The 27,990-nt window shown below is 44.8% G+C and overlaps 1 protein-coding gene across 9 annotated transcripts in view; it reads left to right on the forward strand.

The window, feature by feature from the left end:
• Positions 1 to 27,990, forward strand: part of LOC127605360 (voltage-dependent R-type calcium channel subunit alpha-1E-like) — a 54,974-nt gene that overhangs the window by 10,305 nt on the left and 16,679 nt on the right. For 3 of the 9 annotated variants that reach the window (XM_052072792.1, XM_052072788.1, XM_052072787.1), the window contains exons 3-29: positions 955 to 1,058; positions 1,387 to 1,545; positions 2,845 to 3,035; positions 4,163 to 4,266; positions 4,597 to 4,712; positions 4,858 to 4,911; positions 5,290 to 5,331; positions 7,751 to 7,843; positions 7,936 to 8,145; positions 14,559 to 14,671; positions 14,751 to 14,863; positions 14,944 to 15,075; positions 15,246 to 15,315; positions 15,419 to 15,536; positions 15,702 to 15,769; positions 16,026 to 16,117; positions 20,059 to 20,928; positions 21,169 to 21,380; positions 21,467 to 21,578; positions 22,277 to 22,406; positions 22,784 to 22,843; positions 24,061 to 24,167; positions 24,356 to 24,367; positions 25,104 to 25,200; positions 25,377 to 25,537; positions 26,446 to 26,583; positions 27,647 to 27,848. In XM_052072792.1, the coding sequence (XP_051928752.1) occupies positions 955 to 1,058; positions 1,387 to 1,545; positions 2,845 to 3,035; positions 4,163 to 4,266; positions 4,597 to 4,712; positions 4,858 to 4,911; positions 5,290 to 5,331; positions 7,751 to 7,843; positions 7,936 to 8,145; positions 14,559 to 14,671; positions 14,751 to 14,863; positions 14,944 to 15,075; positions 15,246 to 15,315; positions 15,419 to 15,536; positions 15,702 to 15,769; positions 16,026 to 16,117; positions 20,059 to 20,928; positions 21,169 to 21,380; positions 21,467 to 21,578; positions 22,277 to 22,406; positions 22,784 to 22,843; positions 24,061 to 24,167; positions 24,356 to 24,367; positions 25,104 to 25,200; positions 25,377 to 25,537; positions 26,446 to 26,583; positions 27,647 to 27,848 (3,880 nt within the window). The remainder of the gene's footprint in view (positions 1 to 954; positions 1,059 to 1,386; positions 1,546 to 2,844; positions 3,036 to 4,162; positions 4,267 to 4,596; positions 4,713 to 4,857; positions 4,912 to 5,289; positions 5,332 to 7,750; positions 7,844 to 7,935; positions 8,146 to 14,558; positions 14,672 to 14,750; positions 14,864 to 14,943; positions 15,076 to 15,245; positions 15,316 to 15,418; positions 15,537 to 15,701; positions 15,770 to 16,025; positions 16,118 to 20,058; positions 20,929 to 21,168; positions 21,381 to 21,466; positions 21,579 to 22,276; positions 22,407 to 22,783; positions 22,844 to 24,060; positions 24,168 to 24,355; positions 24,368 to 25,103; positions 25,201 to 25,376; positions 25,538 to 26,445; positions 26,584 to 27,646; positions 27,849 to 27,990) is intronic. The other 6 variants (XM_052072790.1, XM_052072789.1, XM_052072794.1 and 3 more) reach the window with 4 other exon arrangements.

A 27,990-nucleotide genomic window follows, 5' to 3' on the forward strand; every position in this document is an offset into this window, starting at 1 on the left:
TCACGTCACTACGGTCACACTTGATCTCTTCTTAGTGATGTGTTGATGACAGATGTGGCTGTGCGTTCGCAGGCATCGAGCTAAGTTTAGTTTTTTTGCCTATTAACACAAATTAGTTTCCATTCCCAACATTCCACATCTTGATATCAAGTCTGCAACCAGTTTAGAGTACATTTGAATTATTGATGGTAGATTATAAACTATGATATGTTACTTTGTGGCTGAGCGACTCAATTGCTGTTTGAGAAACGTAAGAAATCCCACAACGCTAAAATGATTATGTTGTATTATGTCGTCAACTTGACCACTTGGCCGTCATGGCTGCCGAATGTCTACGTTTTTCGGATCCGCGCATGTGTAACTCTACTACTGTATTTCATTATTCTCAGAAACTTTGACCCAATGCAATCGACACAGGAATTGGGTTACAATATCAGCCATGTAAATCGTTACATAATTTGATCTATGAGTTTGTTTTTTTAATTCTCAGCAAAATAACCCAGAAATTTGACCCAACGCAAAGAACCAATCATTTGGTTGATGAAATAATCCAAATGCTGTTAGAATGTGCCCATGCACAACAGGTTCCAAAAAAAAAAGAAAGTTTTCTTTGTGCAGCCGTAAAAGACTCATTGTCTATGTGTGTGTACGTGTGACTTTGCGTTCATGAGGTTCATGTGGAATCACGCTGCGGAGACGCTTTCATTGTTCTGCCCTAAACTAGCACTTGCCACAGCGTATCCTCCCAAACACGGGGAAACGGCCAAAAACAACCCCAAATAACCCGCCAGTTGTTTATGGCTGCAGAACCTCACATCCTCGTGGTCCATATCAGAGCACTGCAGCCCTCCTCCGACACACTGCGTGTGCTTTTGAGGCGATGCTCTTCCTGCATTCAATCCCAACAATCATGCCTTTTGTTCCTCTTTCCACATTTCTCTCTTTGTTGATCAGGATTCTGGCTGCAGCAGGTGCTCATATGAACATCTCTGTAGATCTGAGGACTCTGAGGGCGGTGCGAGTGCTGCGACCACTCAAACTGGTTTCGGGCATCCCTAGTGAGTATCAAGGGGGGGGGGGGTGTAACATTATCAGGTACATTCATCTGAATTACTATACAGCCCACAATTTGAGCAACTAGCTCACATTTCTAAGATCATCTTTAAAGTTTCTGGAAATTGCTTTGCCGTTATGCCAGACAAAGCTAGATTCGTCCGCCAATCCATTTATAAACTACGCTACTCACGTTCCCTCTGTGGTTAAATGATTAGCTCTCTGACTGTGCCAATCAAAACAGAGCGTTATTATGTTTGTAAAGCACAAAGAATTCAATAGGCTCAATTTGAAATGTGTGCGCATTGTGACTGTTTTATGCTCTCGTCTCAGGTCTGCAGATAGTCCTGAAGTCCATAATGAAGGCCATGGTTCCCCTGCTCCAGATCGGCCTGCTTCTCTTTTTTGCGATCCTCATGTTCGCCATCATCGGCTTGGAGTTTTACAGCGGCAAACTGCACCACACCTGCACCCCGCAGCCTGGAATACTCGGTGAGGCTTTGGTACACATCCAATGATTTCTCCTGACCTTAGGTATGGGCCAATTAAACGCGCAAATATGACTGAGATGTATCCGATACATCCCAGGATTAATAAAGTTGGACAAAAGGTATGTTATTACCAGCTTTTTTTTCCTGGAGCCAAATGTAAGGCATCTGGGGGGTTTTCAGTAAAATTAGGCAATTTTTAAAATTCTTATGTGTCCATCCATCCAATTGACGTACTAGGAAAACTGTGCCTGCCTAGATATCAAAAGTTTGAGAACCTGTGGACTATACAATGTAAGCACCAACCACTAGAAACCAAAGTAATAAATATTTAGCTTGTTGTCAAACTGATAAAGTTGTTCTTTTCTAGGGCTGCCTCGGTAGACTTGACGTGCATTTAGCAGATCTGCTTCACAGTTCGTTTCGGGGCTTGAATCTGTCCATCCTATGCTTATTCAGGTGTGCCTTATGAACTGGTGAGGGGGTCTATAATCAGCTAGGCATGTTAGCTGCATAGTTACAGATAATTCCAAGAGTCATTTCCCACAGAGAGGTAACAATGTGTACTCAAGATCCGGATATTACTGTAATTTAAGATGCTTCTTCTTCCAAGCACTAATTTGAGAAAAGAAATCATCCTCTGCCTTGCCCTCCCCAATGGAATGAATGAAACAAAAGGGAGCAATTTGTAGCTGGAAAATACATGAATAATGCATCAGCATGAATAGACGAAAAAGTCATTTTCAAATTTTGAGCTGAAAACAGCATTGCACAACCTAAATCCAACGAGGGACGACGGAGCTCTATTTGGCTGCCTTCATGCTGACCTTCAAGTACCGATATTTACATAACCCTTTAGGTTGTTCTAATCATGCATGTGTGGTTGTGCACACATAGCATCACAATCCACCGAGTGACTGGATCAAACCAGACCGGCAGAGATGTCCTGTGCATTCAAACCTGCTTCTTATTTTTGCCATATTCGAACTATTGTGCATTCAGCATTGCCTTTATACCTACCTGTGGAGGGATTGTGAACAGAGCAGTCAGAAGTGTTAGCCCAAAACAGGCTTCTGCTCAAAACAAAACAAAAAATGTCAGGAAAAGCCCACTAGAACGTCTGAGCTTCATATGAGTAAGCATAGGAACTTTTAATGCGGGCACATGTGTTTTTGTTTTCTTTGTGTTATCTCACCAAAGCTTGGCATTTGAACGCAGGTGTGTTGACTTCCCAAAACCAAGTCACATGCAGTAATGGAGTATTATTTTATTTTTTTTGTCTCTTCACCTTGCACCCTTGCAGAAAATGAGACGGTGGATTCTTCTGAATATGAGTTCCCATGTGGTGTGCGCCAGTGTCCGGCCAAATACACCTGCAGCGACATGTGGATAGGCCCCAATGATGGCATCACGCAATTTGACAACATCCTGTTTGCTGTTCTCACTGTCTTCCAGTGCATCACCATGGAGGGATGGACCACTGTGCTCTACAATGTAAGGCTGGGACGCTCCTTCCATGTTGTTATTTCCGTCTTTGGCTCCGCCAGATTGAGGAAGAAAGTTTGACCGGAAGTGATGTTGTGTGAACGGGTGTGTGCAAGTACTGTACTCCATCCTCCATCCATTTAATCGACTGATATTATCTCTTGTAAAATCTGCAAAAATCTTGCAGCTTTTTTTGACACATTAATACATGACAATATAGGACAAACATAATGACTTCAGCGCAAAATGTATATATTTAAATATATATACCGTATATATATATGTATTAATGTGTGTGCGCGTGTGTGTGCGTGTGCGTGTGCGTGTGCGTGTGGGTGTGTGAGGACAAAGCGGATTGGAAAATGGATAGAAGGATATAAAAATAAGAAAAAATAAATAAATAAAGCGTCCAATTTTTTCCCCCATTATTCTCGGTGTTGTAACTTCGACAAATACTGAAGGGCAAAGAATACTACCTGTAAATCAACGGCCAAAAATAATTTATTTTATTCATTTATATAACTTAAAATAATCGTCCGATTAATCGTTGATCAGAATTTAATTCTTCCTCGAATTGGGGTCAGTCTAAAAATACAAATTAGTTGGGCCCTAGTTGTAATCATAAATGTGATTAATCTGGCAAAACGCATTTACTGTTTAGTTTGATTTCAATTAAACTCCAAGGCATTTCAGAATAGCTCAGTCATAAAGCAAAATAGCAATACAGAAAATAATGATCTGGTTGCGATTGCATCATCAGACATATTTTCCCCAAAATTACCAATATTTCACAAATTTCAACACGGTTTGAAAAATGAGCACAACTCTATATTCAAATTTAGTACATTTAGGGGAGGAGTGTGTTTTGAATAATAAAAATCGTTCCATATGTTTTAAAAGAACATTAACAAAACAAGTTTTTAAAAAAAAAAGTAAAAGTGGTAATAAAGTTTATTCAGCAATAAAAACCTTTGCATTACTGTCTTCGTTGTGTGATGTCTTGAAAATGTAGTATACCTGCTTAAAATGCGTTAGATCAAAAATACGGTACACAAATAAAAGGCAGAACCGCAAAGCATCAGCACCCATCTGAACCTAAACCCCATTTTGTGTTCTGATTTGATTTCCCGCCTTAGGCCGACGATGCCTTGGGTCCCAGTTGGAACTGGCTCTACTTCATCCCGCTCATCATCATAGGTTCCTTCTTTGTCTTGAACTTGGTGCTGGGAGTCCTCTCTGGGTACGCACACTTCTTGCTTTCATGTGTCCTGCTATATATTTATATCCAAATATCAAGTGGTACAGGTATATAATATAATAACATTGTGCGCATATGTACACCCCCAGGCAATGGGACTGAGCAGAATGAGCAACACAAATGTATATGCCAACTGTACATGAATAATAAATACTAGACATGTGGATGTGAACGGTGCATGAATCGATGCTCCACCCCACATACAGAAGTAAACGTGAAAAGCCGCAAGAATAGTGAGCGCCATTGTAGGTTGTGAAAAGTATCTTCTCCTTGAACAAAAGTAACACTTCCGTTTCGGCTTTGATCTTGCAGTGAGTTTGCCAAAGAGAGGGAGAGGGTGGAGAACCGCAGGGCCTTCATGAAATTGAGACGCCAGCAGCAGATTGAGCGAGAGCTCAATGGTTACCGGGCCTGGATCGACAGAGCAGGTGGCGTTGCCTTTACTTCCACATCACAATAATAAAGAAGTTTAACGGGGTTGATTACCGCAGCCTGGACCAACCAACACATTCAAAATTCAAGATTCAAAATGAGCATTTTATCTGCTGTTTATTTGTGGTTCTTCTTTTCCAGAGGAGGTAATGCTTGCAGAGGAAAATAAAAATCCTGGACCCTCTGCCCTGGATGGTAAGTCAACATTTTTGCGCTTTTTTTCTTTCTGATCTCACATAGAGTTGCATCACCAATGACTCAAACATATTAGAACAGCCTTTTCGGCAAATGAAAAATGATCGTCCATCAGCCGCTCCGACTTGGCCATTCCGCTCTGTATTACATGTCAAATCCATGTTGCATTGGAAAATGAAGAGTGTAATTTTCCAATCATGCTGAGTGGCCGGCGTTTAAGGCAGTGACGTGTCATGAAGAGTCCACCAACGGCACAATGTTTGCGCTCATCGTGGCACGCTAGCCAGTGGGAAGCCGGGTGCCTATACTCACATGACTGTGACCTTTCCCCCCGATTGAAGCAGCAAGACTTTTTATGAAATGTTGATTGATTGGCAGCTCTCAGGAGGCTCCCTGAGTGGAGCGCAGGCGGCGCTTATGGTGAGCACCCCCTCCTCTTATCTGCTTGCTGCCTCTTCAACTTCACCACGCCATTTGCCACATGTGCACGTACTCGTGGGATGAACTTTTGGAGCGTCGTTAGACCGCGGGACCAGCTGTTATGATGAGAACGAATGCAATTTCTCTCGTAGCTCTGATTGAAAAGATAGGTGGTGCTCTGCTGTTGCCTTGACGACCACCAGTCTGGAAAAAAATAAGCGAAATGCAAGTGCTTTTGCATGGCGAGTATTTCACACCTTTAGCAAACAATGCGTATGTATGTGTGTGTGTGTGTGTGTGTTTGATTAGAGACCTATGAAAAAAGCCCCTAAGCTAATATTGAGCAGTATATTCAGCAATAGAGGGAGGAGGATGGGTAAGAAAGGATTAAATCTAATGGTAAACACATCCAACTCCGAAAAGGTCAAATCGCACTCATCTCACGCACTCTGGCATGCACGTCGACACTCCTTGAAACTGAATGAGAATGCATCTTCAAACAAGTGCACGGATTTGTGTATCATTCGTTCTTTCCATTTTTCAATCAAAAAAATGACAATCGAAAAATGAAAGACGGACTCATTATTTTGTTGAATTTTTTGAGTTAAAAAATAAAAATAAAAAAACAGCTCCCAAGACCGTATGTGTAAATGTAATTGGTCGGGTTGATGTGACCCGAAATTTGGTCACCAAGTATCAATCAAGATAAGAGATTGCACAATTTAGACGTTGGAAAATGAACTAACTGAAATCGGGACTTTAAAATGTGAACATTATCGTGGGGAAAAGGGGTGCACGTTGAAAAGCGGTGTAATAATGGACTTCTTGTTGCGACTAAAGCTAATGTATCTTTACTCATATCCGTCACCTAAATTTTGGGTCAGGTAAACATGACCAAGTAAAAAAAAAAAAAAGCAGTTCCGTGGCCCGGTTCTCATGGTCACATTTTCGATCTGACTTTAAATGTGAAAAATCTAGCTGTTTTTTTCAAAACAACTAAAATAATGAGTCACATTTTCATTTTTCATTTCCCAATTGCCAATCATCAATGGATAGAATGAGTCATACATGGATTTGCATGGCCTGCCAAACTGTCTCGGAGCATGCAATGCGATGAGAGAGATCAGCAAATGGCATTCAGCTGTTTGGATCATTAAGTGACCATCAGAGGATTGTTGTTTTGGTCTCCTTCAACTGTCATGCAAATGAGCTTCAATGAACTTTTCCCCTTCAGCCAAAACAATACTGGCATTAGCGTGTCACGCGTAAAAGCGTTACTTAATGTCAGTTGTCTTTTTGTTTGGGGTTGGGTTGAATCTTCTGATAATGCGTGTTTACGTGCCTTGTTTTGCATGGTTTTTACCAAGGGTTTTTTCTGTGCGACTGATGATGACAATTGAAATATACGAAAAGAGATCTTGGAATTTGTTCTCATCAATTTCAACTTGTGATTTTTCATTAGTTAATTCATGAAATTGAATTTGATTGCCATTGCTCTCATTCATCACTTTAACTAATTAAATGACCATAAAGTAACTTTATGGATTTTCTCCCTTTATTTTTACATAAATAGAAATGCCAAATCCTACAAAATATTGGTCATGCTAACCTTGAACACTCATGGAGAGGAAGATATTACATGCAAAAAAAAAAAGAAGTATCATTAAATAGACCACTAAGAGGAGGTGGAGTCCTGATCACATTCTTCTTTTGTACACTCGCTTGTTACTGGTTAATAGGAGTTCAATCATAACCGAATTGTGTTAACAATTTAACAGAACAGAATTATACAGGCCGCGACCCTAGTGAGGATCAAGCGGTTCGGAATATGAATGAATAAATAAATTATACAGTTGCATCACTCCTCTGTATTAAATGTAAATTAAAATATCGGGGCAATGGCGCCATCTGCTGCCTCTTGTGGGGCACTGCCCCAATTGCGGAGCCACAACTGGTTGTTTCTTGTTAGCCAGGCGTGAGGACAATGGCACTTTTCTGTTGACGCACTCATCTACATGCACAATTACAAGGAAGGTTTGCTGTTATCGTACATCAACGCACAATTTCCAAATGAAGACAATTTTCGCTTGAAGGCTGTTCATACATTCCCAGGTGATACGGATATGTGAAATTCGGAGCGTTGTTGCCTCGCGGTGTGCATCTCGCTACAAAAGACGATTCAATACGTTTGCCGGTATACGGCGTCCGATACGGTTCAAGGACGTGACGATTTTAAAACGTAACGGTTCGACTCAGTTCTTATAAGTGGATTTACGATTTGATTTAGCGTGGTATGGAGGTAGATTCTATCGTGTTTGTTGGTTTGCAACAACATGAAAAGGCGAAACATGAAAATTCTGATTCGTGATGAAAGTGTTTTACTGACCTGTTGGTTGTGTTGATGCTGCTCCATGTGAAGTGCTGAAGAGAGCCACCACTATAAAAAAGAGAGGCATGGAGTCGCCCCATCGGGGTCCAGCAGAGGAGCAATATGGGGAAATTTCCTCTGTGGGTGAGTAGAAGTCTTGCCAATTTTGTCAGGTGACCATCCTCATCTCAAACTGAGCAGCAGGACATCGCCACTCCTTTCTGCCTCCCCTCAAGGCATCCCCATGGCTAGAGAAAGCTTCAGGAGCGGCAGGCGAGGACCAGCGGTGTATTTCCGCCGCAAGGAACGTCTCCTGCGCATCTCCATCCGCCGCGTGGTGAAGACGCACACCTTCTACTGGACGGTGCTGAGCCTGGTGGCTCTCAACACGCTATGTGTGGCTATCGTTCACCACAACCAGCCGCTCTGGCTGTCCAATTTTCTGTGTGAGTCACACTTTCTGATTGTGTTGAAGCAGGGGCCGCCTGACTTTATCAGAATCTGAATCTGTCACGTTGAGCCCGAGGCGATGAGAAATCGCCTCGTGCACAACAGAAAAAACGAGGTGGATCCCCGGAAAAGCAGACAACGAAAAGATCTTGTGAGAAACAAAGGGGTTTTAATAAAGAACAAAAGGAGCCCGAACAGGGAAAACGGTAACAGAAAACGCTGGTCAAATAAGGACCAGGAAAAAATAAGGAAGACAACCGAAAACGCTCGCGAAACGAAAAAGGGCGAGGAACTACCGAGATAGGAGAACCGATGATAACAATTTGATCACAATATGAAGTACGCGAAGATTGAGGCCGTAAGGCAATAGGGCAGCGAGAAATTGTCAAGCGACGAGAATAGCAAATAGAGAGCAATGGCACGGTAAGGAATTCTCCGGCAGTGAGATGACTGCCGGAGTCGCCTAATAAAGGCAGGTAATCAGCCCGAAATAACGGGCAGGTGTGCCGAACAGGCGGAGGGAAAAACCCGCCACCTGCTGGCGAGCACGCGACGTGACAGTACCCCCCCCCTCAATGGACGCCTCCCGGCGGACTACCCGGTTTGGACGGATGAGCAGTGTGGAAGTCGCGCAGAAGGGACGGGTCAAGGATCCAGGAGCGAGGCACCCATTGCCGCTCCTCCGGCCCGTAGCCCTCCCAATCGACCAGGTACTGGAAGCCCTTGCCCCTGCGCCGAGAGTCCAGGATGGCACGAACCGTGTACACCGGGTCCCCGTCGACCACCCGCGGGGGCGGCGGCGGAGCGGGAGGGGGCGCCAAGGCGCTGGAAGACACAGGCTTGAGCAGGGAGACGTGGAACACGGGGTGGACCTTCATGGAGGCCGGCAGCCGGAGCCTGACCGCGACGGGGCTGATGACGGCCTCGACCTCGAACGGGCCAGCGAATCGGGGCCCCAGTTTGGCAGACGAGCCGGCCAGGCGAAGATCCCTCGTAGCCAGCCACACCTTCTCTCCCACCGCATATGAGGGCGCCGGGCGCCGACGACGATCAGCGATCTGCCGGTTCCGGGACGCAGTGCGGGACAACGCAGCCCGGGCCTCCCTCCACACGTGATGGGCCCGCTTAAGGTGGTGCTGCACGGAAGGGACCTCCACCTGCCCCTCCTGGGACGGGAACAGCGGTGGCTGGTAACCGTAGGCCGTCATGAACGGCGACCTGCCTGTAGCGGAGGAGACGAGAGTGTTGTGGGCATATTCCACCCAGGGCAGGTGGTCGGCCCAGGATGCCGGACGGTGGAGACAAACACAGCGGAGGGCCGCCCCCAGATCCTGGTTGGCGCGCTCAGCCTGTCCATTGGACTGAGGGTGGTATCCCGAGGTCAGGCTGGCCGTAGCTCCGAGGGACCGGCAGAACCGCTTCCAGACGCGGGACACAAACTGGGGCCCCCGATCCGACACGATGTCCGCCGGAATGCCGTGGAGACGGAAGACGTGCCTGATGAGGAGATTGGCGGTCTCCAGCGCCGACGGCAACCTGGACAAGGGCACAAAGTGAGCGGCCTTGGAGAAGCGGTCCACGATCGTGAGCACGACCGTCCGGCCCCGGGAAGGCGGTAGGCCCGTGACGAAGTCCACAGCGATGTGAGACCACGGGCGGGGAGGAATGGGCAGCGGCTGGAGCAGTCCTGCCGGAGGTTGATGTGACGACTTGCCGCAGGCGCAGGAGGTGCAGGCCTTGACGAACTCCGTCGCGTCGCGGCGGAGCTCCGGCCACCAGAAACGCTGGGCGACGAGCTGCACAGTCCGGTTCACCCCGGGATGACACGCCACCTTGGATCCGTGTCCCCACTGCAGGACCTCCGAACGAAGGGCAGGAGGCACGAACAGCCTCCCCGCTGGGCACCCTGCCGGCACCTGCACCCCCACCAGGGCAGACTGGATCCGCTGCTCAACCTCCCACTGGACGGCCCCCACTATGCACTGGGTCGGGAGGATGGTCTCCGGGGAACGGTCCCTCCCCGCAGGTTCGTGGAGCCGGGAAAGGGCGTCAGGCTTAGTGTTCTTAGACCCGGGGGAGTAGGTGAGGACGAAGTCGAACCTGGTGAGGAAGAGGGCCCACCGGGCCTGACGGGCGTTAAGTCTTTTTGCGGAGCGGAGATATGCAAGGTTCTTATGATCTGTGTAAACAGTAAAGGGTTCCTTAGCCCCCTCGAGCCAGTGCCGCCACTCCTGTAAGGCGGTCACCACAGCCAACAGTTCCCGGTTGCCCACGTCATAGTTGGACTCGGCGGCACTGAGTCGACGGGAGAAGAAGGCGCAGGGGTGCAGCTTCTGGTCGACTGGGGAGCGTTGGGACAGCACCGCACCCACCCCTGAATCCGAGGCGTCCACCTCTACGACGAAAGGGTGGTCAGGGTCAGGATGTTGCAGTACCGGGGGACTAGTGAACGCCGCCTTAAGACGAGCGAACGCCGCATCCGCGGCAGGGTCCCACTTAAAAGGGATCTTGACCGAGGTAAGGCGGGTTAGGGGAAGCGCCATCTGGCTGTAACCCCGGATAAAGCGTCTATAGAAGTTGGCGAACCCCAAGAAACGCTGCAGTTCCTTGCGGTTGGACGGGACCGGCCAGTTAGTGACCGCACGCGTCTTAATGGGGTCCGCCCGTAGCTTGCCCTGTTCTATAATGAACCCCAGGAAGGAGATGACGGGAACATGGAACTCACACTTTTCTGCCTTGACGAAGAGCCGGTTCTCGAGCAAACTTTGTAGCACCAGCCGAACATGTCGCCGGTGCTCATGCAGTGAATGAGAAAAAATTAAAATATCGTCAAGATAAACGAAACAGAAGATGTTGATCATGTCCCGGAGCACGTCATTGATGAGGTTCTGTAAGACGGCAGGTGCGTTAGTGAGACCAAAAGGCATCACAAGATATTCGAAATAGCCCAGGGGGGTCTTAAATGCTGTTTTCCACTCGTCCCCCTCACGAATACGGACCAGATGGTAAGCGCTACGTAAGTCGAGTTTGGAGAATACCGTGGCAGATTGCAGTGGAGCGAAGGCGGAGTCTATCAGGGGTAAGGGGTATTTGTTCTTTATAGTGATTTTGTTCAACCCCCGATAGTCCACGCAGGGCCGTAGGGACTTATCCTTCTTCCCCACGAAGAAAAAACCCGCCCCTAACGGTGAGCGCGATGGTCTGATGAGACCTGCAGCGAGCGAGCTGTTTATATATTCTGTTAACGCCTCACGCTCGGGCCGGGATACCTGATACAGCCGCGAGGTCGGCAACGGGGCGCCCGCCTGCAGGTCTATCGCGCAATCGTAGGGGCGGTGTGGGGGCAAGGAGCGCGCGCGATCCTCGCTAAAAACCTCCTTAAGATCCCGATAGCACTCCGGCACTCCGTCAAGGCAGATCTCCTCGGGAGGAGTAACGCGTTCGTGCCTCCCGACGGCTGACTGTAGGCAGTGCTGGTAGCAATAATCGCTCCAACTATCGATAGCGGGGCGCGCCCATGAGATCACCGGGTATGCGTCTGCAGCCAGGGTAATCCGAGGATGATCGGGGCGTTCCGGGACCGCATAACATAAAAACGGCGATGCTCAATATGATTACCGGATAACACAAGTTTTAGCGGCTCCGTTCGATGTGTTACCACCGCCAGGAGACGCCCATCCAGATCACGCACCCGCTTCGCAACAACCAACTCCTCTAAGAAGCACCCGAGTTCGGACGCGAGATTAGTGTCCATCAAACAGTCATCTGCTCCCGAGTCCACCAGGGCCCGAACCCGTCTTGACCGGGACCCGCCGAATACCTCCGCCTCGAGCTCGAGTCTATTGGGGTGTCCTGGTCGCTTATCGACTCGCCTAGACTCGGAGGGTGACGCGCGAGGTCGTGACTCACAGTAATCGGGAGGAGCGTGGAAAGACGATCCCGGATAGCTGGTTGTGGCGCGGGAGGGTGGTTGTGCGCCGTCAGGTGTAGCATGGCCCCGGCGACGGCGCCTTCCTTCCTCCGCACCACCGTCTTTGCCGCCCAACTGCATCGGCTCCTCCGCGGATGCTGTCTCCCGGCCCCGGGAGTGCTCGCCGTACCCCCGATATTCCTCACGGTACGGGAGACGTCGAGACGGGTACCGATCACCTCCTCGCTCCCGACCCCGTTCCCTCAGGCGATTGTCCATCAGGAGGGAGAGGTCGATCAGCTCCTCCAAGTCGGTGCTGTGATCGCGAGTAGCCAGCTCGTCCTTGAGCTGCGTGTTGAGACCCCGGCGAAACAGTCCACACAGGGCCCGATCGTCGTACCCGCTCTGCGCGGCCAGGATCCGGAACTCGATGGAGTAGTCAGCGACCGAACGCCTTCCCTGCTGCAGAGCGAGCAGCCGCCCCTCCGCCTCTCTGCCCCGCACGGGATGGTGGAACACCCGGCGGAAGGCTGCCACGAAATCAGGATAGGAGGTGCGGAGATTCGGCTTAGCGTCGCTGGTCGCGATTGCACACGATGCCGCCAGACCTGTCAAGAGACTCATGATATAAGCCACCTTGGCGGCGTCAGTGGCATAGGAGGACGGCTGTTGATCAAAAATGAGCGAGCAGTTGTGTAAAAAGTGTCCACACTGCCCGTGCTCACCCCCGTAACGCGGGGGATGTGGGAGCGAGGGCTCCCTCGATACAGTGGGGTACGAGGAGGGCGCCTCCGGAGTGGTAGGACGAAGACCGGAAGGGTGTCTTCGTTCCTCCACCTGTTTTAAGCGAGGTTCGAAATCCTCGAACCGGTGAGCCAGCATGGAGACCGCGCCGCGGAGTTCCGTAAGGGCTTGGCTGTGCTGGCTCATTTGCTGCTCTTGCCGAGCAAGAGCGGACAAGATTTTTTCGACGTCTGCGGGATCCATGGTGGCCGGAGAATTCTGTCACGTTGAGCCCGAGGCGATGAGAAATCGCCTCGTGCACAACAGAAAAAACGAGGTGGATCCCCGGAAAAGCAGACAACGAAAAGATCTTGTGAGAAACAAAGGGGTTTTAATAAAGAACAAAAGGAGCCCGAACAGGGAAAACGGTAACAGAAAACGCTGGTCAAATAAGGACCAGGAAAAAATAAGGAAGACAACCGAAAACGCTCGCGAAACGATAAAGGGCGAGGAACTACCGAGATAGGAGAACCGATGATAACAATTTGATCACAATATGAAGTACGCGAAGATTGAGGCCGTAAGGCAATAGGGCAGCGAGAAATTGTCAAGCGACGAGAATAGCAAATAGAGAGCAATGGCACGGTAAGGAATTCTCCGGCAGTGAGATGACTGCCGGAGTCGCCTAATAAAGGCAGGTAATCAGCCCGAAATAACGGGCAGGTGTGCCGAACAGGCGGAGGGAAAAACCCGCCACCTGCTGGCGAGCACGCGACGTGACAGAATCCTCTTCCGTGGCCATCGTCAAGCTATTTTTTTAATACCACCATTATCACGTTCCAGTCATAGAGAATATCAATACGATACAAAAATGCAATGTAACAGCATACAACACTGCCAACTACATCTGGAATAGTTCATATTCAATATTCATGTAATAACATTATACTTTTAAAAATATATATATAAAATGCATCATACAGTTTTTCCGCACATTTCCGCTCACAAAGGAACCGATCCTCCATCGTTTGATTAAAAATTCACCTTTTCGCTTTCATGTATCAAAGTCAAAGCCGTGTCTAATCTAAAAGTATTGCTTTGGTGCCAGGGAACTATGATGAAGTGCGTTGAGTAGCTTGATATAGTGCTTTGCTGCCATCTTGTGGCACCGTGAGGCAATTATTAACCTTGACAGAGGTGCTCACAGTTGGTCACAAATTTGCGGCGCTGTTCATGGCAGGCTTCGGTGTGTACTCATTTCTGTGTGTTAAATGTGTGTTAATGTTCACAGATGCAATACAATACAATACAATACAATACAATACATCCTGATTTATATCGCGCTTTCACAACAGCTGCAGCTGTAACAAAGTAAAAAGACAGATCACTACAGGTGTGTTTTAAGAGTTGAACTGGGCCCTGACAGGTTTTGCTTCAACCAACCGATCAGCGGATGGAACTATGTTGACATTAATTTGGGCCCGCTCACTAGCTCCGTGAGCATCAATTTTAAATGGAGTTGATTCAAGAAACAGTCCTTTTGCTAACATAGCCAGCACGACTGATTCTGGAGACCCAAACCAAATTAGATTTGCAAGCACAAAGATACTGCAATCTGATCAAACAAAATGAACATCCACATATTCAGTTGAAAGCAGTGCAACCAAACGAAATGTCAGAAGGAAAAATAACGACATAAATAAGGAGAATAAATCTGCTTCAAAGTCACAGCACAATTTAGTTCTGCTAGTATGAGAGTGTCTGTTGCTATTCCAGACTATGCAGAGTTCTTGTTCCTTGCTCTGTTCCTGACTGAGATGTTCCTGAAGATGTACAGCTTGGGCCCCCGCCTCTACTTCCACTCCTCATTTAACTGCTTCGACTGCAGCGTCAGTGTCCCATTTCCTTTCCTCAATCCCTATTCTTCTTGTACAAAATCTTAATTTCCCCATCTTTGGATGTCCACAGGTGATTGTTGGCAGCATCTTTGAAGTGCTTTGGGGTGTGTTCAGGCCGGGCACTTCCTTTGGCATCAGCGTACTGCGTGCTCTTCGTCTGCTAAGGATCTTTAAAATCACTAAGTCAGTACATTTTTACTTGACTATTGACAGAAAAACCCCATCGGTTTCTACTTCGCGTAAACGTTTGATTTCCTGTGAAGGTACTGGGCGTCTCTGAGGAACCTGGTGGTGTCGCTGATGAATTCCATGAAGTCCATTATCTCCCTCATCTTCCTCCTTTTCCTCTTCATTGTCGTCTTTGCTCTCCTGGGCATGCAACTCTTCGGTGGCAGGTAACACAGAGGAGTCCTTCTTTACATCCAAGAAAATGCGCTTAGGTAAAGATTTACTTCTGCAGGAGGTAATTCATCTTCAGTTTTACAGCCTCCACAGTTATTCTCAAGCGGACAAGAAAGTATCCAATATATTCTTTAAATTCTCTAAATGTTCTGGGCTCGCAAAGGTTCATCTTTGAGGACTACACTCCCACAAACTTTGATACTTTCCCGGCAGCCATCATGACTGTCTTCCAGGTCTGCTCGTCAATGTCACGCTAATGTTATTTCAGACCCATAATTGGAGGAAAAGCGTGTCAATAAACTCTACTCTTTTTGTGCATTTGTTCTTGTTTGTCAGATCCTGACTGGCGAGGACTGGAATGAGGTGATGTACGACGGTATTCGCTCTCAAGGCGGAGTCAAGTCTGGCATGTGGTCTTCGATATACTTCATCGTTCTGACCTTGTTTGGGAACTGTATCCTCTTTCTTTCGCCTCCGCCTTGTTGAGGTTTCAGCTTTCTAACAGTGTTTGATAATTGAAGCTACGGGATAGGTTATGGAGTCTCCACCAATGTTTGCCCTGGTGCTGTTGTTGTTGAAATAACAGAAATTGTGTTTTCCTTCACTCAAGTTTGACCAGACACTCTGCTGAATGTCTTCTTGGCTATTGCTGTGGACAACCTGGCTAATGCACAAGAGCTGACTAAAGTAGAACCCAACAAATATTAATTGAACACGCACATTCTAATGAGATCCGCTACAAGAACTGGATATTTAAAAAAAAGACCATTCCGAAGATAATATTACTCAGACTTTTGTCAGAAAGCTATTCATCTCCCAACTAATACTCTTGAGGCGGATGTCATTAGACGGTGCAGGTTCTCATTTTCTCCACCCGTCGCTTGGATTTGCAAACCATTAGCCAAAAAAGACAAATCACAGTCGACTCTGTCTTCGCTCTTAGGACGAGGAGGAAGCCGAGGCTGCTTTCAACCAAAAGCATGCGCTCCAGAAGGCGAAGGAGGTCGGCCCACTCTCCTCCTTCATGTCTTCAGAGTAAGTCTTCCATCCGCCTGACCTCCACATCACCTCCCTCTGTCTCTCTCTCTCTCTCTCTCTCTCTCTCTCTCTCCTCATCTTCTTCGCTATTGCCTCCCCCACTGCAGTGAACGTCCACATACTGTAGAACGTAACCTACATGACTGACTAGTAAGATGAAGTCGTTATGGAGGGAGGGTAAAAGACCCTAGGATTTGATACAGACTTGCTGGCATGTAATGTCACTCTTCGTCCTTGCCTAAGTGGATATTCATTACACAATAGTTTTATCGTGTTGTCACGGAGACAATTGCACTAGATGTGTCAGGTAGGGTTTTTAGTCAGCGATATTGTTGTTAGAGATGACTATTGGGTCATGCGGGGTGAATAAAAGTGTGTGGCAGGCTTCATTTTGTGTGTGGAAAATCCTGCACTGCCTTGTCCATATCTACAATTGCACCAGATCCTGTTTGATTTTGATGATATGTTCCCTTTGCGGTGAAACTGTTTGAATAAGCTTAGGACACAAATCGTTGGCCATGGTCAGTTACTGATGGTGAGAGTGATAGAACGCGGTCAGTGGTCAAACGATGTCTCATCCCGAATTGCTTTTGTCAAAATATCAGCCGGTTCAGGCGTTGGCATTGTGAAATCTCCTCGGCGCCCATCAAGTGTAAATGAATAGGAAATATACTCATTCCGTCTGCTGATAGACAGACGAATAACAGTATGTTTACTGGACATGAGCGCTGCATCATTCATGCGCCCACGGATCAGGGTGCGGCCTCTTCAAATCAGGCTTGCCATTTTTTTTTTTAAACTTACCCACTAGAAATGAAAAACGCAGCATTCAGTGAGTTGTCCCGGTTAGGCTACATTCATGTTTTGAAATGATTCATCTTGTGCTGATTTGTTGAGATGACAAAAATCTTGCTTTTGGACAGTGATGTGAAGAATATTTACATTGATGACACGGTGTGAAGTCTTGTATCGTATTTGGGGAAATACTCAACCATGTTTCCTTCGTGGTCAGGTTTCCTGATGGTGCGTTGTGTGTGGTGGTGGATGCACATGCATGTGCATGACAGGATTGTAGCCTGCTTTTTACTTGATATGCACGAGAAACACATTTGTTATAATGGGCATGCGAAAGAGTTTTTCTTTTTTCCCCCATCATTGATATTTTCACTCAAATGAGACGGCGCAGGCTGAAAAAGAAGAAATGCGCATTCATTTGAGCTGAGCAAGCGTGACGAATGGTCGTCACCTCCAGAAGAGAAGAAGACAGCAATACACCAGCATCTGTATGCCCGAAGGACGCTCTGAATTTTATCTCATTTCAATAGCCGGTGCACTACTGACCTTGAAGAAACTTGCATGACGGCAGGAGATAAAAAAAAAAAAAGACATTCGCGGCATGTCGGATGGAGGCTGGAGATAAATTCTCTGCATGTGTTTGGTTGGCATGATAATAAGGGAAGAAAATCATAAATTGCAGCACCCTTGCTGAGCCGTTGTCAGACTTTGAATTGCTCCTCCGTCGTGCACCCTCCTCGGAATATTGTGCTTCGACCTGAATTCACCCATTAAGTTGGCCAAGCATGACCTGAGGACACGTCAATGCTTGGAGGTGGTGGTCATGATCATAGCTGCATCCAGAAACTTGTGTCGAAACTTTGGAAACATAATACACCTTGCTGTGTTTGCAGTACCCATCTTTCTGTTGTTGTTGTTGTTTTGTCCATGTTTTTGTGTGCACATGATGTTAATTGTGAAATTCCGAGATGCCCTCGATTCATTGTTACGCTCTCAATGTTTATGAATGTTTTCTAATTGATCAGATAGGACAGTCATCTTGTTTGTGTCAATGTGTCGCTTGGCTCCAGTGGAGACACACACCAAAGTATGACGAGTTTATATTTTGAATTGTTGCGCCGGTTGGATTTCTCTTTGGAGATTAAATGTGTGCATTAGAGGAAACACATCCGTCAAATGATGAGAGGCAAGCACTGGCATTATTCCAACTGCACATTAATTATTTTGATTTTCAAGGCGGAATTGCCATTTATCCTTTAAAGACCCCTCACCCAAAAAAAAAGAAGTCTGCGTGTTTGTTTTTTTAATGAGAACAATTGACACACACATACACCCCTTGATATGCTGTGTTGTATCAACCATCATTAGCTATTTCTACCACCCACAACAATGGCTACAATCTCATGTGATCCAATGAAAGAGCTCTATTAAGTTTTCTGGCTTTACCAAAACAAAAAACAAAAAAAAAGGATGATAATGCTCATTCAGGGAGATGTCAACATTGCATTTTATTATTATGTGCTATGGCAATATTTTATTATTATTATTGTCATTACAAGTGGAAAAACCTTTGATTAACAAAGCGGCTGCTGTCATAATTGGACTGAACAATGCCACCTCATGATCACAAATATATCTGTACTTTTTTATTATTATTATTTTTTTAACCATTGCTAATGAGCCACATGCTGCTTCACCATTTCTAAAGACAAAGACCTGATTTTGAGTTCTGGCAAATTTCCATTGCATTCCAGCATGGTGAGAGCATGTCTTAATAGTCACGCATAATTAAAGAAATAATATTGTGCAGTTTGGTTAACACGCTCTGAAAATACATTTTTCGACCAAATAACAGCAAATGATTTTTTTTCAGAGAATGAGCATCTTTTGCTGTGTGTCTCCCAGCCTGTTTTGTCTCTGCTCACCCAAAGCACTAATGTCTTGTTTTCAACCAATCGCTCATTGATAACACGGACCGCACAAGAGTCCACGCTCCAGTAAGTAACACAATACTGCTCACTTACCGTTCACCTCTGTGAATGTCTCACTCACACTCGCTCGACCTTTTTCACTGACTTCGACACACCGGCCTCATTCTCTTCATGCTCCAGATCACATATTTTGTTATTTTCGTGCCTCCGACTCCCTTCTACATTTCACTCTTTCTTGTTTTCAAATTAAATGGCTTGTTTTTACTATTTAGGAATTTGATTACATCTGCTCTGCACGTCCGTTTTCATCGTTTTTCATGTGAATAAAATTCAGCGGAAAGTTTTGAAGTCGAACATATTCCGAAATGCTGCTCAACAAATGTACCCGTAGGATATAATGCAAATAACCCGTGTTAATCGTTTTACAAGCATAAAAAAAAGTTTAAATAATAAATGCTAAGTCCTTCATGACAAAAGAGATATGCAAAGATGATTTGCGTGAAACTTTTCTTTCTTTTTCCCATAATTGTCACACAAGTTGAAACAGAAGTTAACCGCGGTACTTCTAATATAAAACCTGAAAAAAACAACATTCAAACGTATCTTTTAATTGAACATATAACTGCACTTACAGAGCACTCTGCATTATACATATTTGAAAATAGTGGACCACTGGTTATTCGGAGTTTGACACAAACCGAGCTATTCACAGACTTTTTCAATCTTTTTTTTTTTTCTTCATAGTGTTAAAAAAATGTCAAAGTAGTTATACTGACCTGGTCTCTATCCTCCGCGAATAACGTGGGTCCACTCTATGACATAGGAAACAATGAAATCATTTTTCAAACTCATTTACTGTCATTGATGGCGAAAGAAGTCAAAAGGTCCAGTGTTTTACCATGGAGCTGTCAGTGAATGAGTTAAAATAGAAATTAGATAAGAAATGGCCTTCTGAGTTCTGCGTTTCACTTCTGGAATTGAACTGCTGAAGTGAATGAACTTTTCTACTATGCACCTCTTTGCTCCTTCTTCTTCTCTAACAACCTAAAACTGCTCTGGAAAAAAAAGGGAAAAAAATGATGACTCCATTGCTTGTGTGACTTCATAATGAATATAATAAAAACATCTTCAATTAGCCATTTTAACTGTCACTTTTTCTAAAATATGCTACTCGATGTGATGAATGTATACGTCTTCTCCTTGTGTCCACAGAGGAAGCCGTAGGAGGCGTCCCTACCTGTACAGAAAAAGAGCCATCCACCGCAGCCGTCCTACCTACTCCCGTTCCCCGGAGGAGGCAAAGGGCAGCCTCAAGGAGGTCCGCCCTCTCCCGCAACTCAACCCGTCTAACTCTTTCATGTCCAGGCGAGAAAGGAGAAAGAGGATGACCATGTCCGTGTGGGAGCAGAGGACCAGTCAGCTGCGGAGACACCGCCAGATGTCCAGCCGGGAGATTTTGTTCAGCGGTCCCAACGAGGAGAAGGACGGAGCTGCTGCATCGGCCCAGTCTCAACCGGGTCGTCCGCAGTCCCTGCACCGCAAGGCTATGCAGAGCACTCCACCAGAGGCTGTGAGATGCCAGGCGGACCCCCTTGCAGATCACTTGACATCACCAACCAAGAACCAGACCTCCACGGAGATATCTTTAGAAGCTGTTCTCTCCGGTGTCATTCCCGAACCCCCCATGTCAGCGCCACCCGCAGAGATATTGGACCCTTTGAGTCTCATCCCCGAGAATCCCCCTGAGTCCATACCAGAGCCCAGCCTTGACGTTGACGACATTCACAATATGATCGGCGAGCGAAGGAGCCCCAGATTGAACGGTGATCGTCAGCACAGGGCTGTAAAGAAGTTCAGACCGCCGGACGACGGTGATGCCAGCGGGATCAGGGGCAGGAAAGCATTGGGTAGTCGTCAGAACGGGGCTAGGAGTCAGGGATCATCTGCTCGGAAAGGAAACCAGTCGGCGAGTCGCTCGGTTAGCCGGGAGAGGAGCGTGGAGAGGAACAGGGTTCCAACAACAGTCGAGGAGAAAATGGCGGAGAGCGAAAAGAGAGAGGAACCCAATCCTGACGAGAACAGGTGAGAACAAATCGTCCAGTAAAGTATTCAATCTATACATCTTTTTTCTGTAGTGCTTATCAATTCGTTGATTACTTGATTATTATCACAATAATAACAAAGTTGGGAGCATACAGTATATAACCTGAGTTTAAAATAAAATTGTCTATTACTGCGGTATGGAAGTTTCCAGTAAATCTTGATATTTTTTTTTTCTAAGTGTGGAATTGACAATTTGAGACTCTTTCGGGGTGTCTTCAGACATGGTGAGCAAAATGAGCGAGAGGACACTGTGCACCCAGACAGCCATGCGGGTGTTCAAAAGCAGGCCGAGCTCCCTCAGGAAGAAGAAACGTGTCCACTTGCTTTAGAGGAGAGCAACCAAGAAGACTTGGATAAATCTCAACTCAGCTCCAGCGTGATCGTGGAGATGCCCGACATGGAGGCATCGATGGAGTTGTCTACTATCACTGGTAACTGGTAGATGTTGCAAACTGCTTCAGGTTTGACTGCCTCGACCATCATCACGCACACCCCACTCTTCTTTTTGCCTCTGCAGTGAATAGCAAGGACCCTGAAATCTCCAAATCTGAAAAGGAGGAGATCGACGACATCAAAGCAGTCAACAATGTGACACCTGACAGCATGTTCATCTTCAAACCGGACAACCCGTAAGCTCTCATGGTCAACTTCCCGTATGTGATTGCACCACTAAAATTGCCCTGAATCATTTGCGTTCTGATTCATATTTCATTTGTGAAATTTGAATGAGGGTGCAAAATCCATCCGTTTTCATCCATCCTAGGGGGCGGCCATTTTGCCACTTGCTGTCGACTGAAAATGACATCATAGTTGCTCAGGACTTTTTTTTATACCTTAATTCATATTTTAGAAGCACAATATTCATAAGAATGCTGTGTTTAGACTAGTAGGGGCTCAAACAACTCATTTTTGTCACAAACATTTTTGACTTGACTTGCCCTTTAACCATGCAGCATTATATAAAAAGAAGAAATCATTTTTTCATCAACACACAACCATTGAATTTATTCGTCCCGATTAAGTTAAATTGGATCATTTGAATTTGATCTCTCACAACAAGCTATTGTGCCGCACGCAACATGATGGCTGAGAATCGCTCATCTACAGCTTTTCATTTCAAGTTCGAACAGCAGTGGTGCAATGTGGGAATGATGGACCCCCGGTGGCCGCAGATTTTGATATAAAATCATAAAAGCTTTATTAGCTTAGCAAGCCAAAAAGCATATTTCTCACAATGTAGTTTCAGTCAGATCCTTTTTTTTTTCCGAGACCCTGATTCAGTCTTGCTGTGGCTTCATTCTCTTTGCTGTTTGGTGCTTGTCCTCAGGGTGCGACGAGCGTGTCACTACGTGGTGAACCTCAGGTACTTTGAAATGTCCATCCTGCTGGTTATTGCCGCAAGTAGCATCGCACTTGCTGCTGAGGACCCTGTCGCCACCACCTCAGACTGGAATAAGGTTTGTGTATCCATACAGGGAAATTTGTTTATTTATTTTTGTTTGAGTTTGTTTTTCACGCCTTGTCATGAATCATTATCCTGAAGAGCAATTTAATAAACCCCGGGGGTGCAGCACTCTTGATCTACATTCCCTAAAGTTGTTTTGCAAAATGGCGCAACTGAGAGCTAATGGGGAAGACAATGAAATTGTGATTAGTCTGGCAAGTTCTTTTTTTCAGATGTCATTATTATGTTTTGAAGAGATTGTTACATTTCAAAGCACAAGCTGAGAGCCTTTGAGTTTTGAAATGAGCTTTACCTTCTCATAAAGCGACACAAGTTTACGTTTTAATGGCAGTTTATTCTGTCGACGTGTTTCTTTGTGCTCTCGTTTAGGTTCTGCGATATTTTGACTACGTGTTCACTGGCGTCTTCACCTTTGAAATGATTATTAAGGCAAGTGACCGTGCAAATGAATAGCGATGCCTTTGCAATGAGAAGATGCCAGAAGGCAAACTGGATTGGTTGGCGCAATCCAGTTGGGGAAATTCTCTTTTTTGAAAAGAAAGACATGGAAAGATGTCGCAGCCGATATTTAAAAAGAGTTGAATCACAAATTGAAAAAGAAAAATGAATGAGGAAGCAGACGGCGAGGTGGAGCTTGGGTTTAGCTTGTTAGCCTGACAGTACAGTAGTTTACGAGTTGCTCCACTTACAGCACTGCAGCGGTGGCTGTGCTCTATAAATACAGTTGGATTGAGTTCAATTTGTTCCCTGACCAAGCTTGTAATTCTAACATCAAATGCATCTTTTCCATTAAAATCATTTGATGGCACTGTGTTGCAAAATGTAAATTTTAGGGCCCAATCAATATATTTTTGGAGGCCAATTTCAATATTTGTCAGAACAAAAAAAATTTCGATATTTGTCAGAAAAAATTCAGATAACAGGCTAATCGGACGATTATTTTTAAAAAGTAAATAAATAAAACTTGACAAGAGCGGAATTTGAAAATACAGAAACAGGCACGACAGAATCAACACGTCAATTAAGAATTACATTTAGGCCGTCCATGTGCATAAGCAACATAATATACGGTACTAAGTGAAGTTAATGGCAAAACATGATTTATTCATGATTCCCCTGAACGTTAATTCCAATTTCTTAAACTCCATTATTTTCCTTGCCATGAAATAATGATTTCAAAATAAAAGCTTTATAAAACAAATGATATAATATACGAAGAGAGCGTTCCACTGCATCGGGAGCCAATTTTCACCCTAACAACACACATTGACTGACGGATATTGCGTCTTAACAGACATATGAGAAGCTGGATGTCATTCATACACAATAGCCATGCAAACACCCAAATTGACGTAGCAACTAAAATTTGGCAGCAACACACTGATAATGCACTCCAAGGATGAAAATAAATTTTCTCACTGTCAATTCTTTTCACGTCACTCCAGTGGCAGCACAAAAATTCCATGTTAGTGCTCTTGTAAGTCAATGTACCATTGTATAACATTTCCTTGTATGACAATCATTGACACAGAGAATGGTTTATGTAGTTTGATTGATACCGTCGTTTAGATATCTATTATTGTGCTCATTCGGGGAAGCGTTCCTTAAATTATGTTTCTGAATGTCACATCCTTGTTGGTCCTCAGATGATCGACCAGGGTTTGATCCTCCATGACGGCTCGTACTTCCGAGACCTGTGGAACATCCTGGACTTCATCGTGGTCGTGGGAGCTCTGGTGGCCTTCGCCCTCACGTCAGTTGCATGTGGCTGTGCTGTTCAAACGTATTCATGTCAAAGCTGCGTTTGGGGTTTTCTGCTGTGCATTGCTCTGTGTGGGTGCGGCGCAAGCGTAGCTTCTGTATTCCACTCTAATCGTTTATGTGCATGACCCTCTCTGTCTTTCCCGTCTCTGGATGGTGACCTTGTGGGACTGCCTGCAGCAATGTGATGGGGTAATAACTCTTCACGTGAAAATATGTCATATCGGGTTGAAAACGTTGCTAACATGGAGGGGGGAAAAAGTACAGTGGTACCTCTACTTACGAAATCAATTGATTCTGTAAGAAATTTTCGTAACCACAAAATTTTGTAAGTAGAGACGCGTTTTTCATGTAAATGCCCTAATCCGTTCCAAGCCCCCAAAAATTCAGACATAAATGTTTTATTGAGCATAAGAATGCATCAAAATATTTAACAATCCTTCGAAAAGGTCCAAGGCAAACATTAGCATAATGAGCGATCATCTGACTGGTTTACACTTTTTCTAGGTGATTCACATTTACGTAAAACGATCGGAACGCCTCATGGCCCGAGGAGTGAATGACAAGGACATTGCATAGACGCATATCTATGTATTTATCTATCTACACACACAGACACATACGGTAGAGGTCCCCCTTAGCCAATGGAATGCCAGGAAGATGCTACGTAATCGCCAATGGCGGAGCAGCTATGAGTATGTTGTGTTCATAAAACTCTGAGCTGCGACCAGCAGGCCAGACTGTATATTTACCTTTCGTATCTCAAAATTTCTTTCGTAGCAAGAGGCAATATTTTCCTGTTGAGGCGTTTCGTAACTTGAACATTTTGTCTGAAGAGACATTCCTAAATAGAGGTACCACTGTATATCAAATGTGATGTTTGCCATGCTTCTTCATTCTAATGCTCACACTGTGTCTACTTGCACAGAAACAACAAAGGAAGAGACATTAAAACCATCAAATCGCTGAGAGTCTTACGTGTACTCAGACCCTTGAAGACCATCAAGAGGCTTCCTAAACTCAAGGTCGGAGCTTCTGCTTTTAAGTCGTTTTGTATGGATTACAATCGTTAACAGCTCATTTTAATCGAACCAAAAATGTTTATTTTTTTTTCCAGCCACATAAGGTTTTCGAGATATTTTCATGATTTGTTTTGAAGCTTGACCTACAAAACCTGACTTTTTTTTTCTCCCGCCCGCAGGCAGTGTTCGACTGCGTGGTGACATCCCTGAAAAACGTCTTCAACATCCTGATTGTGTACAAGCTCTTCATGTTCATTTTTGCTGTCATCGCCGTGCAGCTCTTCAAGGGGAAGTTCTTCTACTGCAACGACAGCTCCAAGGACACAGAGAAGGACTGCCAGTAATAACTCTCACTCGCCTCACTCTCTTAATCTTTTGCATATTTCCAGTGGCTCCGTGTCCTCGTCAAGGCAGCAGTAAGCCAGTAATATGATATCCCGATGAAAATGTACGTGCATGCCAAAAATGTCAGTTAAAAAGAACACAATTTTTCCAGATTTCAATTATTTAGCCGATAGAAAAAAATGCACATTGCCCTAAGTGCAAATTTAACTGCAGGTATTTTTTTCTGACTTAATTAATCATCAGTTATTAATTAATTGAAGATTTATTTCAGCCTTAATACAAGGAAGAGATTTAGAAATATCCCAAAATAAAATGAACATTTTTAAATGAAGGGCAGGGTTTAAAATTAAAGGGCACAAGCAAAGCCCTCCACAGAATTACATGTGCGGTATACGAAAAATAAGCAATTGTATTTATTTTGTAATTGAATAAAGAACTAAATAATTGTTTAATTTTAAGAATTAATAAAATTGCTTCCTCACATGAGCTAATCGTTAATATTAAGGTAAGAGAAAGCAGTGAAATACATAAGTCTTGTTCAACTTTAGAGGCATTTGTTTCCTCAAGATTGTGGTCAAATTCCAGAGAAAAAAAGTTTATTTGACTAACAATGGAGAAATTGACAATTTTCAAAATTATGAAAATGAGAAAGTAGAAAAACAAAACAAGTATTTGCATGCACAAAAAAAAGAAAATTTAAAAATTGGACTGCACAGTAAATATAAGCATATATGCATATGCAAACGTGGCTGTGCTATTTAAAAGTAGCTTGTGTCACATCAGCGTGATTTTAAAGCAGTTATTTTAATCACAGATGACCTCACACGTTGTCTGAGATTTGTCATTGCAAATGCTGGATACTTTTCTTCCTTCTCAATCTTTGTCTTCTGTCCTCTCGTACAGAGGTTACTATATAGACTACGGGAAGGACAAGAAAGAGGTGAAGAAACGGGACTGGAAAAGACACGAGTTCCACTACGACAACATTGTCTGGGCTCTTTTGACTCTCTTCACCGTGTCCACTGGGGAGGGCTGGCCGCAGTGAGTTTCTCCGTGTGCCGTCTATTTATGAGCAATTTCACCTTCAGACCTTTTGATGAACAAAACATGATTATGGAAGTCATTTAAGAAAGGTTTTGCCATTCATCTAACTGTAAGGTGAGACTATATTTCACTGACAAGGCTTGTAAATTAACCACGTCTATTTAATGGTTTAATTTAAAAATTAAATGCCAGGGGGACATTTGAACAGAAATGACTTTGACAAGAATAGTAACTTAGAATTAGTAACTTGCGGCATTTTGGCAAATTCTACAATATTTAACACGGAAGGATGTTGAAATGCAAGTGACCCGACGGCTTGAGGTTTTTTAATTTATTTATTTTTAGGAGCTACAAGCTGCCGTTTCGTCAATTATCTTGCTCTTATTTGCAAATAATAATTAAGCCTAATGCTAACAAACAATGCTAAGCACACTTGACAGCAAATTAATACCATCAGTGTTGCAGCGTTCAGCAACGGATATTTGCAGACACGTGGTGGAGCAGCACATGTAAACAGACAATATAACAATACTCATAGGCATATATACTTCATCCACTATGAAGAACAACAAATATTAGTGTCACTTACAGAGGAGGATGTTGAGATTATACTACTGCCAGATGGCCAAAGCCCTCCCACTAGAAGAAGCAGCACAATGCCCATTGAATTGAAGAAAAGTCTAGGAAAAATGTAATTCTTTACATTCTCTTGTAATCATTACTGTGTTTATAATATTACCGGTAAATAGTGCTATTTTTCTGAATTGATTACAGTCACAAACAAATCAAACTTGCATCCCAAGGCAGCAGGGGATTATATACACCAACAAGCAAATGAGATCCAATTCAAGGGCTACGTCATAAATCCTTTACAAAGACAGTAATGTTTAGTTTTGATTGCCACTGTGATAATACGGATATCCATAAGAAGGCGACTATATACAGTACAATAAAGAACTGTAGTGGAAATACAGTGCCCGTTTTTCAAGAGCAGAGAAGAAAATGATCAGGTTGCAATTTTAATATCGATGGTAACAAGTGCTGTATGGTGGTCCTGCAGGGTCCTACAGCACTCGGTGGACGTGACTGAGGAGGACAGGGGCCCGAGCCACGGCAACAGGATGGAGATGTCCATCTTCTACGTCATCTATTTTGTGGTCTTTCCTTTCTTCTTTGTCAACATCTTTGTGGCCCTCATCATCATCACCTTCCAGGAGCAGGGAGATAAGATGATGGAAGAGTGCAGCCTGGAGAAGAATGAGGTGAAGGACGGCAGACATATTTTATTTATCCATCACAGGGTGTAAGAAAACAAGGAATTCGGCTCGGCAGCAAACCATAACAGAGTGTGCTGGCAATTTTGACAGAACTGGATGTTATTCCCTTGGATAATATAACAAATTT

This window comes from Hippocampus zosterae, chromosome 8 (assembly GCF_025434085.1).
Source record: "Hippocampus zosterae strain Florida chromosome 8, ASM2543408v3, whole genome shotgun sequence".
Lineage (NCBI taxonomy): Eukaryota > Metazoa > Chordata > Actinopteri > Syngnathiformes > Syngnathidae > Hippocampus > Hippocampus zosterae.